This window comes from Rattus norvegicus, chromosome 2, assembly GCF_021556685.1.
Source record: "Rattus norvegicus strain SHRSP/BbbUtx chromosome 2, alternate assembly SHRSP_T2T, whole genome shotgun sequence".
Lineage (NCBI taxonomy): Eukaryota > Metazoa > Chordata > Mammalia > Rodentia > Muridae > Rattus > Rattus norvegicus.
In genome coordinates this window covers 94,017,849-94,030,745 of record NC_141535.1, presented here as the reverse complement: position 1 = coordinate 94,030,745, position 12,897 = coordinate 94,017,849, and the positions used below count along the sequence as shown (strand labels likewise).

General features: G+C 44.3%; 2 protein-coding genes across 11 annotated transcripts in view; both read right to left on the bottom strand.

Moving 5' to 3' along the window:
• Positions 1–2,087, bottom strand: part of Mrps28 (mitochondrial ribosomal protein S28) — a 130,611-nt gene extending 128,524 nt beyond the window's left edge. The window contains exons 1-2 of one of the 2 annotated variants that reach the window (XM_087634371.1): positions 1,860–2,087; positions 311–386 (exon numbers count right to left, since the gene is read on the bottom strand). In XM_087634371.1, coding sequence (XP_087490497.1) covers positions 311–386; positions 1,860–2,069 — 286 coding nt within the window. In that variant the 5' untranslated portion in view covers positions 2,070–2,087. The remainder of the gene's footprint in view (positions 1–310; positions 387–1,859) is intronic. The other variant, NM_001412947.1, reaches the window with a different exon arrangement.
• A 3,714-nt stretch (positions 2,088–5,801) lies between these two features.
• Tpd52 (tumor protein D52) overlaps positions 5,802–12,897 on the bottom strand; it is a gene marked incomplete at its 5' end in the record, with an annotated part of 81,286 nt that continues 74,190 nt past the window's right edge. For 4 of the 9 annotated variants that reach the window (NM_001429762.1, NM_001429764.1, NM_001401808.2 and 1 more), the window contains 2 exon segments: positions 5,802–8,345; positions 9,688–9,736. In NM_001429762.1, coding sequence (NP_001416691.1) covers positions 8,223–8,345; positions 9,688–9,736 — 172 coding nt within the window. In that variant the 3' untranslated portion in view covers positions 5,802–8,222. 9 annotated transcript variants of the gene reach the window in all.

Below are 12,897 nucleotides of genomic sequence, written 5' to 3'. Positions count from 1 at the left end.
AACATGGAGAGGTCGAGCTGGTGCCTGAATAGCAGCTTCACCCCTTAGTCTATAGGCTACTAAATGAGAAATGTAAACACCAACCCAGCCACAAACCCTCTGATCTAAAATGGTGTTCTGTCTGCAAGATACGCTGTATTACAAAGCTTGTGGAGTAACCAACCAATATCTGCTTTGACTTAAGGCCCACTCCACAAGATGAAACCCATAGCAAACACTACTTGAGTGGCCAAGCCCTTGAGGCTAGATAGCCTGGGGGCCTAGAGTAAATCCAAAATACTACTGCTCTTAAAAAAGAAAAACAATGTACCAATAAAATCGTTCCATAGCATTCTGCTATGCTCATAGATCAGTGCCTGCTCAGCCATCATCAGAGAAGCTTCCTCCTGAAACAGATGCGAACAAATGCAGAGACCCTCACTAGACATTATTCAGAGGTGGAATATCCTGCCCTAACAGGGATGTCTCCATCATACCCCTCCCCTCAGTGTGAGCCCAGGGGAAAAGGAGGTAGAAATGCTGTAAGAGCTAGAGGGGATGGAAGAGAACAAGGCTATCTAAGTAACATGAGCAAAGTTCACAGACCTGGAAAAAGCATTCACAGGGCCTGCACCAGGTCTACACCAGGTCCTCTAAAGTAGATCATGGCTTCCAGTTGAGTGGTTTTTTGTTTTTGGGTTTTTTTTTGTTTTGTTTTGTTTTTTTGTTGTTGTTCTTTTTTTTTTTTTTTCCCAGAGCTGGGGACCGAACCCAGGGCCTTGCGCTTGCTAAGCAAGCCCTCTACCACTGAGCTAAATCCCCAACCCCCAGTTGAGTGTTTTTATGTGATTCCTGAGTATGTGTACAAGTGCCTTCTCTTGGGCTCTTTTCGTTCTGTTTGTTTTGTCCAATTCTAATGTTTTAAGTTTTTGTTATCGTCTTCTATTTTGTTTTAGTATTAAAAAAAGAATTCCTATTGTCCTATAAGTAAAAAAAAAAATTGTTTTAAGCCACTGCATGTGGCAAAAATCACAAAATTATGTCCTGAGGTCCTTCCCATCATTGGATCAAAGAAAAGTTTTGGCACTCAAAACTAAAATGACCCTACCATCCTGAAATATCTACATGTGTACTGTTCAGTAAAACACAGGAAATTCAGGTTTTTTTCTTATATAACCTAACTTCATGCATAATGGAATCTCATAATTTTTAATCCTTATTGTCTATTTGCACTACTTCATGTAGCTAAACGTTTTTACCCTATTTTACAAATAATGCTTTACACAAATGGAAAAGAAAACTTTTTTTTTAATAAAAGATCATTTTCAGTAAAGGAACGTGAAATACTGACAGTTTAAATCATACACCCAGTTCACAATAGCTTTAACTGTCACTTTACCTATGCATTCAATTAAGATGTTTGTGACAGGCCGGGAGCTTCAGACCTCAGCTCCTTAAGGCAGAATTAAGCCCTAGAGCTGTTTTCCTCCAAATCTTGTGGGTTGCCCCACAAACCCGCTGGATACTTTGCTCATAATGTCGCACAAGAGTTTGCAGAAAGAACCCACACGGCCGTAAATGCCGTGAAAAAGAAAGAAAACATTAATCACACGCTCTGCTGCAGGTCAAGGGTAGGAAGCTGTTACACCCGCCGCTCCAGTCCCTCCTCTCTCCATCCCTAAGTCACTGGCATAGCCCATGTCAACAAGGACCAAATTTATCCCCCCACCATGCTGGCCCCTCCCTAGTGTCGCAGCCTTAGCCCCTCCCCAACACTGACAGCTTCTGCCCCACCATGCTGGCTCCTCCTAGTGTCCTGGGCTTAGCTCCTCCCCACGCTTGGTCCCGTTTCCGGACGTGGCGCCGCGAGGCCTGCTCACCAGCCCGAGCTCCGCCTTCCGCTGCAGCTCCGAGTGTCGCTCCAGAGCGCTCGCGAAGCCTCCTGAGCGCGCCCGAGGAGCGGAGGAATCGTGGATCGCATTCTCGGCGCCACTCTCCGTACTTGCATTTCGCAAAGGCTTGGAGAAGACAAGCGCTCTCAGGAAACGGCTCCCAACAGTCCCGGCGTGTGACCCACACAGCGCCGCCATGACGCCTGCACGACCTCTGACCTCTTCCGCACGCTGGCCGGTCAGGGGGCGGGCCGAAGAGAGCCCCGCCTACTGCCCTAATACTGGGCGAGCCTGCGAGGCCCGTAGATTAATGCCTAATTGACCGCTCTCCCACGGACGCCATGGAGAGAGCGCATGCCTCGCATGGGAAGCAGTGACACTGCAGCTGCTGTACCCCACGGTCTTCAGAGGTCTCCTTGGTTATCCTACTGGAGTTGGAAGCCCCAAGCTCTAAAGCACCTCCGGTGCCTTTATTATTCAGCACTTTCGAAAGTGTCATGCTTGAGATTTGAAATCATTCTTTGTGTTCGCCCTCCAATTTTGTAAACTCCAGGAAGGAAGAATATTGCCTTTGCAAATCGGCACAAAGTCGTTCATAAAACTGGTGGTAGGTCTGTCCTGGGCCACTTCTGTTGCCAGTCACCTGCATTACAAAACCCAACAGAAGTTTTATCCTGGCTAACTACCATCATTTCCCATGAATTAATCCTCAGAATATGCCCAGGCGTAGCACTTCCATACCCCATCCCCAAATACTTGATATTTATTGTTTGTTTCTCCCCAGTATAAATCCCCATAATTTGTCCATCCACTTCAGAATCAAACCTAACACCATAGTTGCAAAAGTGTTTGACTTTTAGGTGGACCCCTAATAATCAACCTACAAATTACTAAATCTGAGGGCAGGTGTCACAAAAATATCCTTTGTGCTCACTAAGTAGTTAGTTGAGGGTGACCTTCAACACCTGCTTCTCCCTGAATGGTGGGACATTACAAGCACTGTCACTACCACAGCCAGGACAGAACCTCTTTTATGTCTTTGACATATGTTGATCCCGAAGGTATATTCTGATCATGGAATGGTGCATAATTTTATGCATCACTTAACACTCACCATTACTTTCAGTAGGAGCCTGAGGTAGATTCCACTCCAGGTGAGATCTCACACTGCACACGTAAACCCATTTCTGCTGACAGTTAAGTGGATTCTCGTCGAAAATGTCCATCTATGGCTATCACTACATTCAGCTCCTTTTGAAAACAGTGTGGCAAATTGTAGAGCATAACCAGTGACATTTAAGAGCCCTCAGCAGCCCCAAGTCAGGAACTTTCATCTTGGGCAATCCTGTACCCAGTGCTGATTTGGTTTTCCTACTTAGGAAAGCAAGCTGACCACCGGTGCCAAGTTTAAAGAACTGCTTTGCAAACTTAATATTGTATCACTTCAAGTGCTTGTCCAGCATGGCAAGGCCCTAGGTTCCGTCTTCTGCATAAGTCCCTGTGCATCTGGATGTACTGAACAAATGAGGCCCTACCTTTAAATCCAACAGACATGTTATATTCATGTTGCCTGAGCTGGTGGATAACCCTGAAAGGCTGGCAGCGCTATAGGGGTGGGGTTTGTTACTGTACACTCTCAGTCTTCCTGTTGACAGGCTGTTTAGAGTCTCAGTCTCATCTTGAAGCCCCCAATTTACTTAAAGCATCAAATGAGAGATTAGAAAAGTGAGGATGCATAGGGCAGTGGTGATGTACAACCTGAGTCCAAGCCCTCAAGAGGAAGAGGCAGGGGGATGCCTCTGAGTTTGAGGCCAGCCTGATCTACAGAGAGTTCGAGGACAGCCAAGGCTATAACAACAAAATCCTGTCTCAAAAATACTAAAGTGAAGAGGAGGAGGAGGAGGAAGAGGAGGAGGAGGAGGAGGAAGAGGAGGGAGGAGGAGGAGGGAGGAAGGAGAAGAGTGGGTACTCACAGTAAACCATTTTCATTGGAATTTCTCTACACAGTGGAGTGAGCTCATCTGAGAAGCCCTGGGTTGCCAATAAAAAGCCTAATGCCAAGTTTGGGACACCTCCCCTCAAATTGACGGTCAGGGTTTTCCTGGAGACACCTGGCCCAATAGAGATGACTGTCCCTGCTCTTGTCTGCCTACTGGGACACGGCAGTGAAACTACACACACTGACCCTAGACTATGGAGAAATCAAGTTGGCACTGGCCATGCTAGCTCTATGTACTAGAACTGTGCCGTGCAGGCTGCTGACAGACAGGAATCATCAGCTTTACCTAGCTGTAACCCTGTGAACTCGAATAACCGCCATAGCAAACATGGCCAGCGGGGCAATGCTGGCATGCATGTCATGTGGGTAATCAAATACTTCTTAGACTTTTAAGACCTGCTCCACAGGAGGTGAAACCAATCTGGTTCCTGGAGATCTGGCCAAAAACTATGATTTTGCTAAACAAAAAGTTTGCTGTTGGAGGTAGGGAGGTAGAAGCAAATCAGGGAGGAGTTAAGGGGGAAAGTCAATGCATAGAATTAAAAGGTATGCAATCCTTTAAGATACTTATTTTTCAAACTGAAGTAGTGAGGAGATGGGGACTTTGAGCTAGGGGTCAACCTGAGCTGAGTAATGGGATCCTGTCTCAAAAACAAAGCGTGTGGTGGAGCATGCGTGTGATCTGTGTCTGGTGGATGGAGGTGGGATGGTCAGAGCTTCAAGGTCACCCTTGGCTACATAGCAAGATGGAAGGCAGCTTGAACTATATGAGACTGCCTCAAAAATGAATGAATGAATGAATGAATGAATGAAATAAAAAAAGAAAAAACAAGTGAGTAACAGGAGGGATGTATCTGCAGTTTTGCCTATGCAAGCACCAACAGGCATATACTAACTGGAGTGGCAATACCGCTGCTCCTGTGTGTCTTCCTACTAGCTCCATTAAAACACTTCAAGTTGTTAATATCTACTGTAAAAGTGTTCATGGCAGTTAGCAAGGAAAATGAATAAAACATACTTCAAAGCCCTGATCCCACCCATTGCCCTCATCTACCAAGTTGTGGCATCAGCAGCACTACACACACCTAACGCCACCCCCAAGACCACCAGTGTGCTAAAGGGTGTTACTAAAACCTTCATATTAAATAGCTCTTGGGGCTGGAGAGATGGCTCAGTGGTTAAGAGCACTGACTGCTCTTCCAGAGGTCCTGAGTTCAATTCCTAGCAACCACATGGTGGCCACAGCCCTCTGTAATAAGATCTAACGCCCTCTTCTGGTGTGTCTGAAGACAGCTACAGAGTACTTTTTTTTTTTAAGTGGCACTGTCTTGTATTATCTGTTCTTTTTAATCATCAATCCAAGTAGAATAGGACAGACACTAAAACCAAGGACTAATCTCTGGTCAGATGTCTCTTCGCTATGGGAAAAAAATCCGGCCTGTCAGCTGGTCTTAACTATTCAAAAAGACCTGGAGAGATGGCTCATCAGTTCAAACTCCATACTACTATACTCTCTAGAATGACCAGGTTCAATTCCCAACACACACACCTGACATAACTCCAGCTCCGGGACAACCTTTGTCTCTGCCAGAGGCACCTATGCTCAATGCACATAACCCTTACATACGAACATAATGACATGTCTTAATTTAAAAGAAAAAAATCTAAGGAACACAGGATCCTGACAGTCACGTCACACTGTGTCTCCTCCAGCACACTTTGGCTGACAGGATTCAATGCAGCTGCCCGCTGGCTGGCTGCTGGCTGGCTGCTGGCTGCTGGCTGCTGGCTGCTGGCTGCTGGCTGGCTGGCTGGCTGAGTTTGTTGCTTCACTTTGCTGTTTTTCATGTCAGGATCTAAAGAGTTTGGGAGAAGTTGCAAAGACGACTGACTCACCCTTTCCTGAAAGAGGGGCAATACATAAAAAAGAATCCGTACCCAAATTATAGTTTTTATTGCTTTCGGACACGTCACAGAAAATAGTGCGTACCTTAATTAAAAAGATCCAGTAAGAGTTCAAACCTTTGCTGTATTCCAAAAAAACGGTTGCTGAGATCAGCTTGCAGGTGATGAGTTCTCTTTTTTATTCATTTCCCGGGTTCTAAACTATTAAGAATTCTTGCTAATGTCCCACCGACCCTCAAGTTAGGGAGCACTGCTTGTGTAAGGCCTCAGAGCTCGTCCGTTACGTTTATGCCTTAAACAGCTGAGATTTCATGAATACCTGAGCTTTCTCTTTTGCTGTTCTCCCAGCCTACAAGCCTACAGCGCAAAGCCCAGTCGGAGGCCCCCACCTCTCTGTAACATTTCTGTTAATAGCTGCTTCTCATTTCCTCGTATCTGTGAACTTACAGTGAATCTCCAACAAATATTCCAGATGTATGCGAATATCCTAAAACTCCCACTTACTTTTCTGAGTTAGTCCTTCATTCTGTAACGTCTTTGGTGAGACAGAGCACCTTCCAGTAGATTGAGTTTCTAGATGAAGTGTGGGAAGAGTTCCTTTCATGCTCATCCCCGAATTTCTTTGTACATTCCTTCCCCTCCCTCCGCGACGCTCATACCCCTTTATCCTGATATGAAAAGTCTCTTTACAAAATATGAAGATTCCTTTAAAAAGAAAAACTGCCATCTTCCTCTGTTTTTGCCTGGTTACAAATACGGGGTAGGCAGCCAGGAAACAATCTGTTAACAAGATGTTGGGAAGAAGGGGGAAAAAAAAAGACTAATTGGTAGAAAAATCATTGTATTGAATAATCACAATATTTCTCTATAGACAGATCTCTACAGTTCCAGTGCTCTAGGGAAATGCTTCCAGAATACCAGTTGATTTCAGAATACAAGCTTTGTCCAGACCACTGTCCACTTAATAAATATTGAAACCTATACTACTGAGACTCAGACTTTATTAAGATTTTCACATATAATAGAGCATAGTTTCCATTGCATCCAAGGAGCAATCAGGGATGGCAGCATGTCATTTTGTAACAACTGTCACTGTGGCTTTTCGATTCTGGTTTGCAGAAACCTTATCCTCAGTTAAATCTAGTCATGCTTTTAAGAAATGCTTTAGGTCACTCCAAGCTTGGCAATTAACATTTGGCATGAACAAGGGTAAAACCAGCACAATAGAGAACAGACACAACCTCACAGGCCATAAACACACACAGCAAAGGAAACGGTAGTGGGTCAGTAGTAACCACAGCTAATAGAGGAACTCAGCAGAGACATCTGGAAGCTTCGATTCACAAGCCCGACAGTTCTCAAAGTGGGAACAATGTCTACAGTGCAGTTCACAGTCACAAACACACCGAGAAGTACAGCATGAGCAGCTCATCCGTGTCAGCGCGTCACAGCCTTCCGAGTTATCAACACCACCTCAGTATAAAAAACATTCAAGTTGCATTTCTCATACAACTGTCTGTGCTTCCTGGAGGGTGTTAAATGGAGTTAATGGAGGGAGTAGTTTCCCCTAAGGTGAATTATTTTAGCATTTCTGTAGTTGTATAGCCTTGTGGGATTTCTATAGTTGTACAGACCTAAAGACTTTTTAGACTTTCAGAATTATCAGTGAGAGTATGGGAACACTCCAACTTACTGTAATATCACACACTTGACTCACAATGTTATTCTGTTAATTTACCTAAAATTAAATTTTAATCTTGTAAAAAATGCATAAGAATGGTATAATAAATAACCGATACACTGAAGTAGACCCAGCTACAAGTGACAGTTACCAAGGGGGTGGGGGTGGGTGCCCACACTCACGACAGTGGCAGTTTGAGTGTCTGCATGTTGTGCACTTACAGAACTACTGACATGCACACACACCTGTCTACTTTACTCTGGTGTCTTCAGAAACCCAAGATATGGTCCTCTTATAACTGTTTATCCAAAAGAAAAAAAAAAGATGTAGCTAGTAGTCTCTCCTTTGAAAGTAATGAAATAATTCCAAGACTTTTAATAACCAGAATTTAGAAAAGGACAGTATTCGTTAGAAATTGATTAAGTGTACAGAGATCCAAAAAGAATGATTCAAAGCATAGCAAAGAAAGATCAACGTAGACTCCAGATGGAAAGTGATTTGAAAGAGCACAGTGGTTGCCTGCAGGGACTACCAGAGGCTACGGTGCTGTCTCCTTTACAAAGGGCCTTCCGCAAGCTAACGGGCGTTTCCCTGGAGTGGAGGGGAAGGTGGTTTCACTTGGTTTCATTCACAAACTATTTGGTCAAAGAAATAAGTAAAGCTAAATGAAAGCACATCTGGTAGAAATCTGCAGTCGTGAGCGTTGTCAAGATGTGCTTGGCTCTCGCAGCACCTGGCAGTGGGCAGCAGGACACAGGTCGGCAGCTCAGGGGCTCTCTGTCGTCTGTTCTGGAGGTGGCTCCGTGGTTGTGGTACTGGTAGCGTTCGCTGTGGAATTCAGGACTTCTCCAAAGTCGCCACCAGCAGGCTTGGCTCCTCCTACTTTAGACTTTTTAGAAAGTGTGAAGCAGAAAAAGACATCATGAAACAACGTTAACTGCCTCTGCAGAAAGGAACTCCCAACCTATTTTCATGAGCACACGGGCCTTCTCCCACTGGATTTTTATCTCTCAGTAAGCACACCCTGCCTTCCTAATAGAAGATACTTTTAAGAATAAGTGACCCTTCCAATATTCTGAAAGACTAAACTAAATATGAGTTTTAAAATGTATTTTCTTGAATATGGTCTGACTCTGTAGCCAAGGCTGGCCTTGAACTTATCACCTTGCCCAACAGGCTCATTTATGTAAAATAATAATAATAATAATAATAATAATAATAATAATAATAATAACAACAACAACTAATCTGTTCCAACTATACCCACTATACCCAACTATACCTATATCATTATCAGGACTATCAGATAAAGAAATGATCACATGGGCTACACACAAGTACTACAGAATAGAACACCAGGAGCTCCATCACTTGGATATCATTTGTGATTCTAAGAGCTGCTAAAGTTTTCGTTTGCTTGGTTTTGTTTGGTTTTTGGTCTGGGTGTTTTTGTGACAGGATATCACTCTGTAGCCCAGGCTAGCATCACACTCTGGGCAATCCTCATGCCTCAGCCTCCAAGTACTGGGATTACATGCATGAGCCACCATTCCCAATTCCCAGAGTTGATGATTTTATAATCACCTTGGAAATAATGCAACTTATAAAGCTAATCGTTATGAAAGGATGTGCGCCTCCAATGGAGGGACTAACGGGCGTGGGTAGGATCAAGATATATTTTATAATGTGTGAAACTGCTGAACAATAAATAAACATCCTTAAAAATAGTAAAATGACAGTGACGACTTCATGACATTCATGAAATCAATGCGGTAACAGAATTAATTATCCAAAAATTAAAGATATAGTGGCCAACATAAGGCATATGTAAACACACATCATATACAACAAAGACGCACAATATTCAATAGCAAAGGAAAATGTTTGGGTGGGTTTCAAAGCATAACAGCTCAGACTGTGTGGAAAATCTAACTTTTCAATATTTTGTGCTTTCTAGACAAAAAAAAAAAGCTAGAGCAAATTTTGTACAGCTATAAGACTATTTGAAATAAAGCAAAGGTCTGAAGAACTGTTATTTTAAGTTATCCATTCCCTGTGTAGCATGCTACAACACATGCTCAAAAGCAACAATACCCTATGAAAACGTGCAGTGTCCATTAGGGAAACGCAGAGTACGAATCTTAAAGTTCACTATAGCTTGATGTCCGTAGCGCACAGCAGAGAAACCTAAGGCACCAGTGTGTCGTCAGATCATTCACCCCTTTACTTGCCTTTAAGTTTTCAACTTTTTCTTCGAATGACTTGAAAGTTGGAGAGTTTCTATGAAGACAGAGAAAACAAGTAAAATTACAAAGACTGTGAAAAAGTCCGCATTTCTCACTGCTGCTGTTCACAATCAGCCATAGGGCAGGCAGGAACTTCTCCGGATGTGCGTGCACAGGGGTCAGCATGTACACTTACCATGGCAGACCAGCTTCTGAGCTGTCTGCTTTTATGTTCATGAAGATGGCTACTCTGAGATATGAGGGATGCTGTCCTACAGACATGTACAGAAAGAAAGAAGCTAGGCAAGACCAGCTCCGTCATTCCCTTCCCTAACAATGCATCAGAATGCAAGGAAATGCCACCAGGAGATGCCCTGGACCCAGGCCCTGTGCTTTAGAACTCTGGTTTAGCAACTCATCTTGCAAGGTGTGAGCACACACCACATCATCCGGACAAGCAAACTGTGTGAGGTTCCCTTACCAGGACCTCAATTCCACGGACCATAGTCAGAGAAGAAAAGGACCAAAAGAGATCAGAGAGCTCGGAATCTTACGTTTCCTCCACACTTTGGGCCTTTGTCTCTCACCCATGGGATCTTAAATACCCACCCTGTTACAAAGATAAAAGAGCGCAGAGTAGAACATGGGCAACGGTTGTTCCCATGTGCCCATCCCCACCCAACCCCCACCCAGGCCAGGTGCAGCTCTCAGCTCCCTAGGAAAATGAATTCTCAGGCCCCACATCTGTTATGGATTCAGAAATCCTAGGGGTGAGTTCAGCATGCAGCACTGAGGCTACCCTTCTGGGTGATTCCGACTAGACTCAAGTCCAAGCCAAGGATAATACAGTTAGGCTCTGCTAGAGGCCCACTGATGGCAGCTGGCTCTAAAGGCCACTTGGGGTGGCAGGGGCAGAGTGGGGGTGGGGGCTGGGAGGTGAGGGGGTTGTAGCCAAAGCTAACACAGACAAAGAGCCACAATAACCCCGGACCACAAGGGAAGTTTCATTCTGCACTGGCATTATGCTTCCCAACTCAACTGCTTTCAGGTAAAGATTTTATAAAGTGAAATTGAAATAGTAATTCTTTAAGAAAAAAAAGAATTTTGCATTTTGGATCTCATGAATTTATCCCAACACTGAAGAACACTAACTGCAAACTCAACAGTGTTGAACACACAGCGTGTTAGAGGTGGACTTTTACTTCTCTACTCAGTGGCTTGGGTTAAACATCCAAAAAAGAAACAGCAGGGAGCACCTTGTAAAGACATACTTTACCTCATAGCAGGCATGCTAATCGAATGCTGAATGGAGCGGATACTGAGAGGCAGCGATAAAGAGAGACAGAAACAGGTTAGTATACCGTGGCCCGACATGAGAAGATCACCACACTGTCTGATAAATAAAGCTTCCTGACAGTTCATTGTCTTGGCACTGTGAACAGTGATCTGCTTTTTGAGGTGGGAGGGAGATGTCAAAGTTATTCCAAAGGAATTTACTTTTTGAGCCTCTTATGAGCCAAATGCATCAGAATCATTATGAGACATCATCATAAGACAGGCCTGCCCTCCCCTAACACTGGAAAAGCTATGAGGCTGTGCCTTCCTGGCTCCACGTGGCGGCAAGGCTCAGGAAAGAGATGCTAATCAGAGGTAACAGCAGAAAACCAGGATTGGAGCGTGGGTCTTTAGGAGTCCTGACTGAGTGTCCATCACCTCCCCTCAAAAGTGTTGTGGGTGCACACACACGTGTGTATGTACACACACACACACACACACACACACACACACACACACACACACACACACACAAGCAAGCCCTGAAGGGCCCCACTGGCCATCCTTCTTTAGGTATTTGTTTCTAGGCTGGAACAGGCCGGTTTCTAAATCTATCAGCCATTTGATGACTCTAAGTTATTACAAACTCCACAGCACTCCTTAGCAATAACAGTAGCTTCTCTTCAGTAAGAGACAGTTAACACTGATCTCAAGACTTCCTAGAAGACATCAAAGTACCACAGAGCTCTCCATATTCTGGGGTTCGACTTCTACCCCACAAGAGCACATAAAGCTCACCGACAGACAAAGCTTTCAGCCTGCTCTCCCAGAGACTTCCCTAGACATCAGCTCACCGGCTGAAAAAGATCTTCATTCTTGGGCTTCTATTTTGGTCACTAGCATAGATTTTTTGGTAAGTAATCTTTCCTTTGGGTAAAGCAAACAGTTTATGTATAAATCCTCAATGACATTTAAGAGTTTGTGTGTTTACTACTGAGTTTCATCGATGACTGTTTTTACAGATGGCGACGTGTTAGGTCATCAAATCTACCTGGATATTACTACGCAGCTTATGATCCTGATGTGCAGCAGACTAGGAAAACTGTAGTAAAAGTCAGGACACCTTGGTACAGTGCTCTCTTATGTCCCAGAGTACGCACTCCACCCTACAGAAGAGGTGCGTGCTGTGCCTGCACTAGAAGAAGAAGTTAACTGTTCTTCTAGCTGATCTTGTAAAGCATACTGTTCCCACAATTGGAGGCCATAGGTTAATGAAAAGCAATCCTTCGAAATTCTTAACAGAACTTGAATCCACCTTGGGCCCTTCTGGCAAAAAAATAAAAAATAAAAAACAAAAAACAAAAAACAACAACAACAAAAAAAAAAAAAGAAGCCCAGAAGAGCTACACACTCACAAGACACCTATGACCCTAACTCCTATGACAGATCAATGGACATCACCCACCACTTCTAGCCCACCGTCAGTCTGCACTGTTGGCACTGTATGGAATGTGGTAGTTGTGACAAGATCAACAGCCTGAAATCAGACAGGAAGTGGCCATCGGGGTGGATCTCCGAGCTGGAAAGCCACACCAACTTAAAGGCTGTGGGGAAATGGTTAGAGCTCACAAGAGCCGAGAGAAAGTCTGTTTCCAGGAGGGGAGAGATGGAGCCCAGGCAGGGTTAGGAAGGAGGGAGAGCCAGCCAGGGAGGGAAGAAGAGGGCCAACTTGCAGATTTCCTAAGTTTCCAGCACCATCTCAGTCCCCAAGGCTTTGAGTAGTCGGCTGGTTCGAGTGGGGCTGGGCTCGTCTCTCCCCACTCTTTGATCTACAAAACAGTTTTGTATTTATGCCAAACATTCTCTTTTTGCCCTAAGTGAAGGCACATCAGTTTCTGTTCTTCAACAAAAACACTCCTCCCTAGAATGCTCACTTCAGGA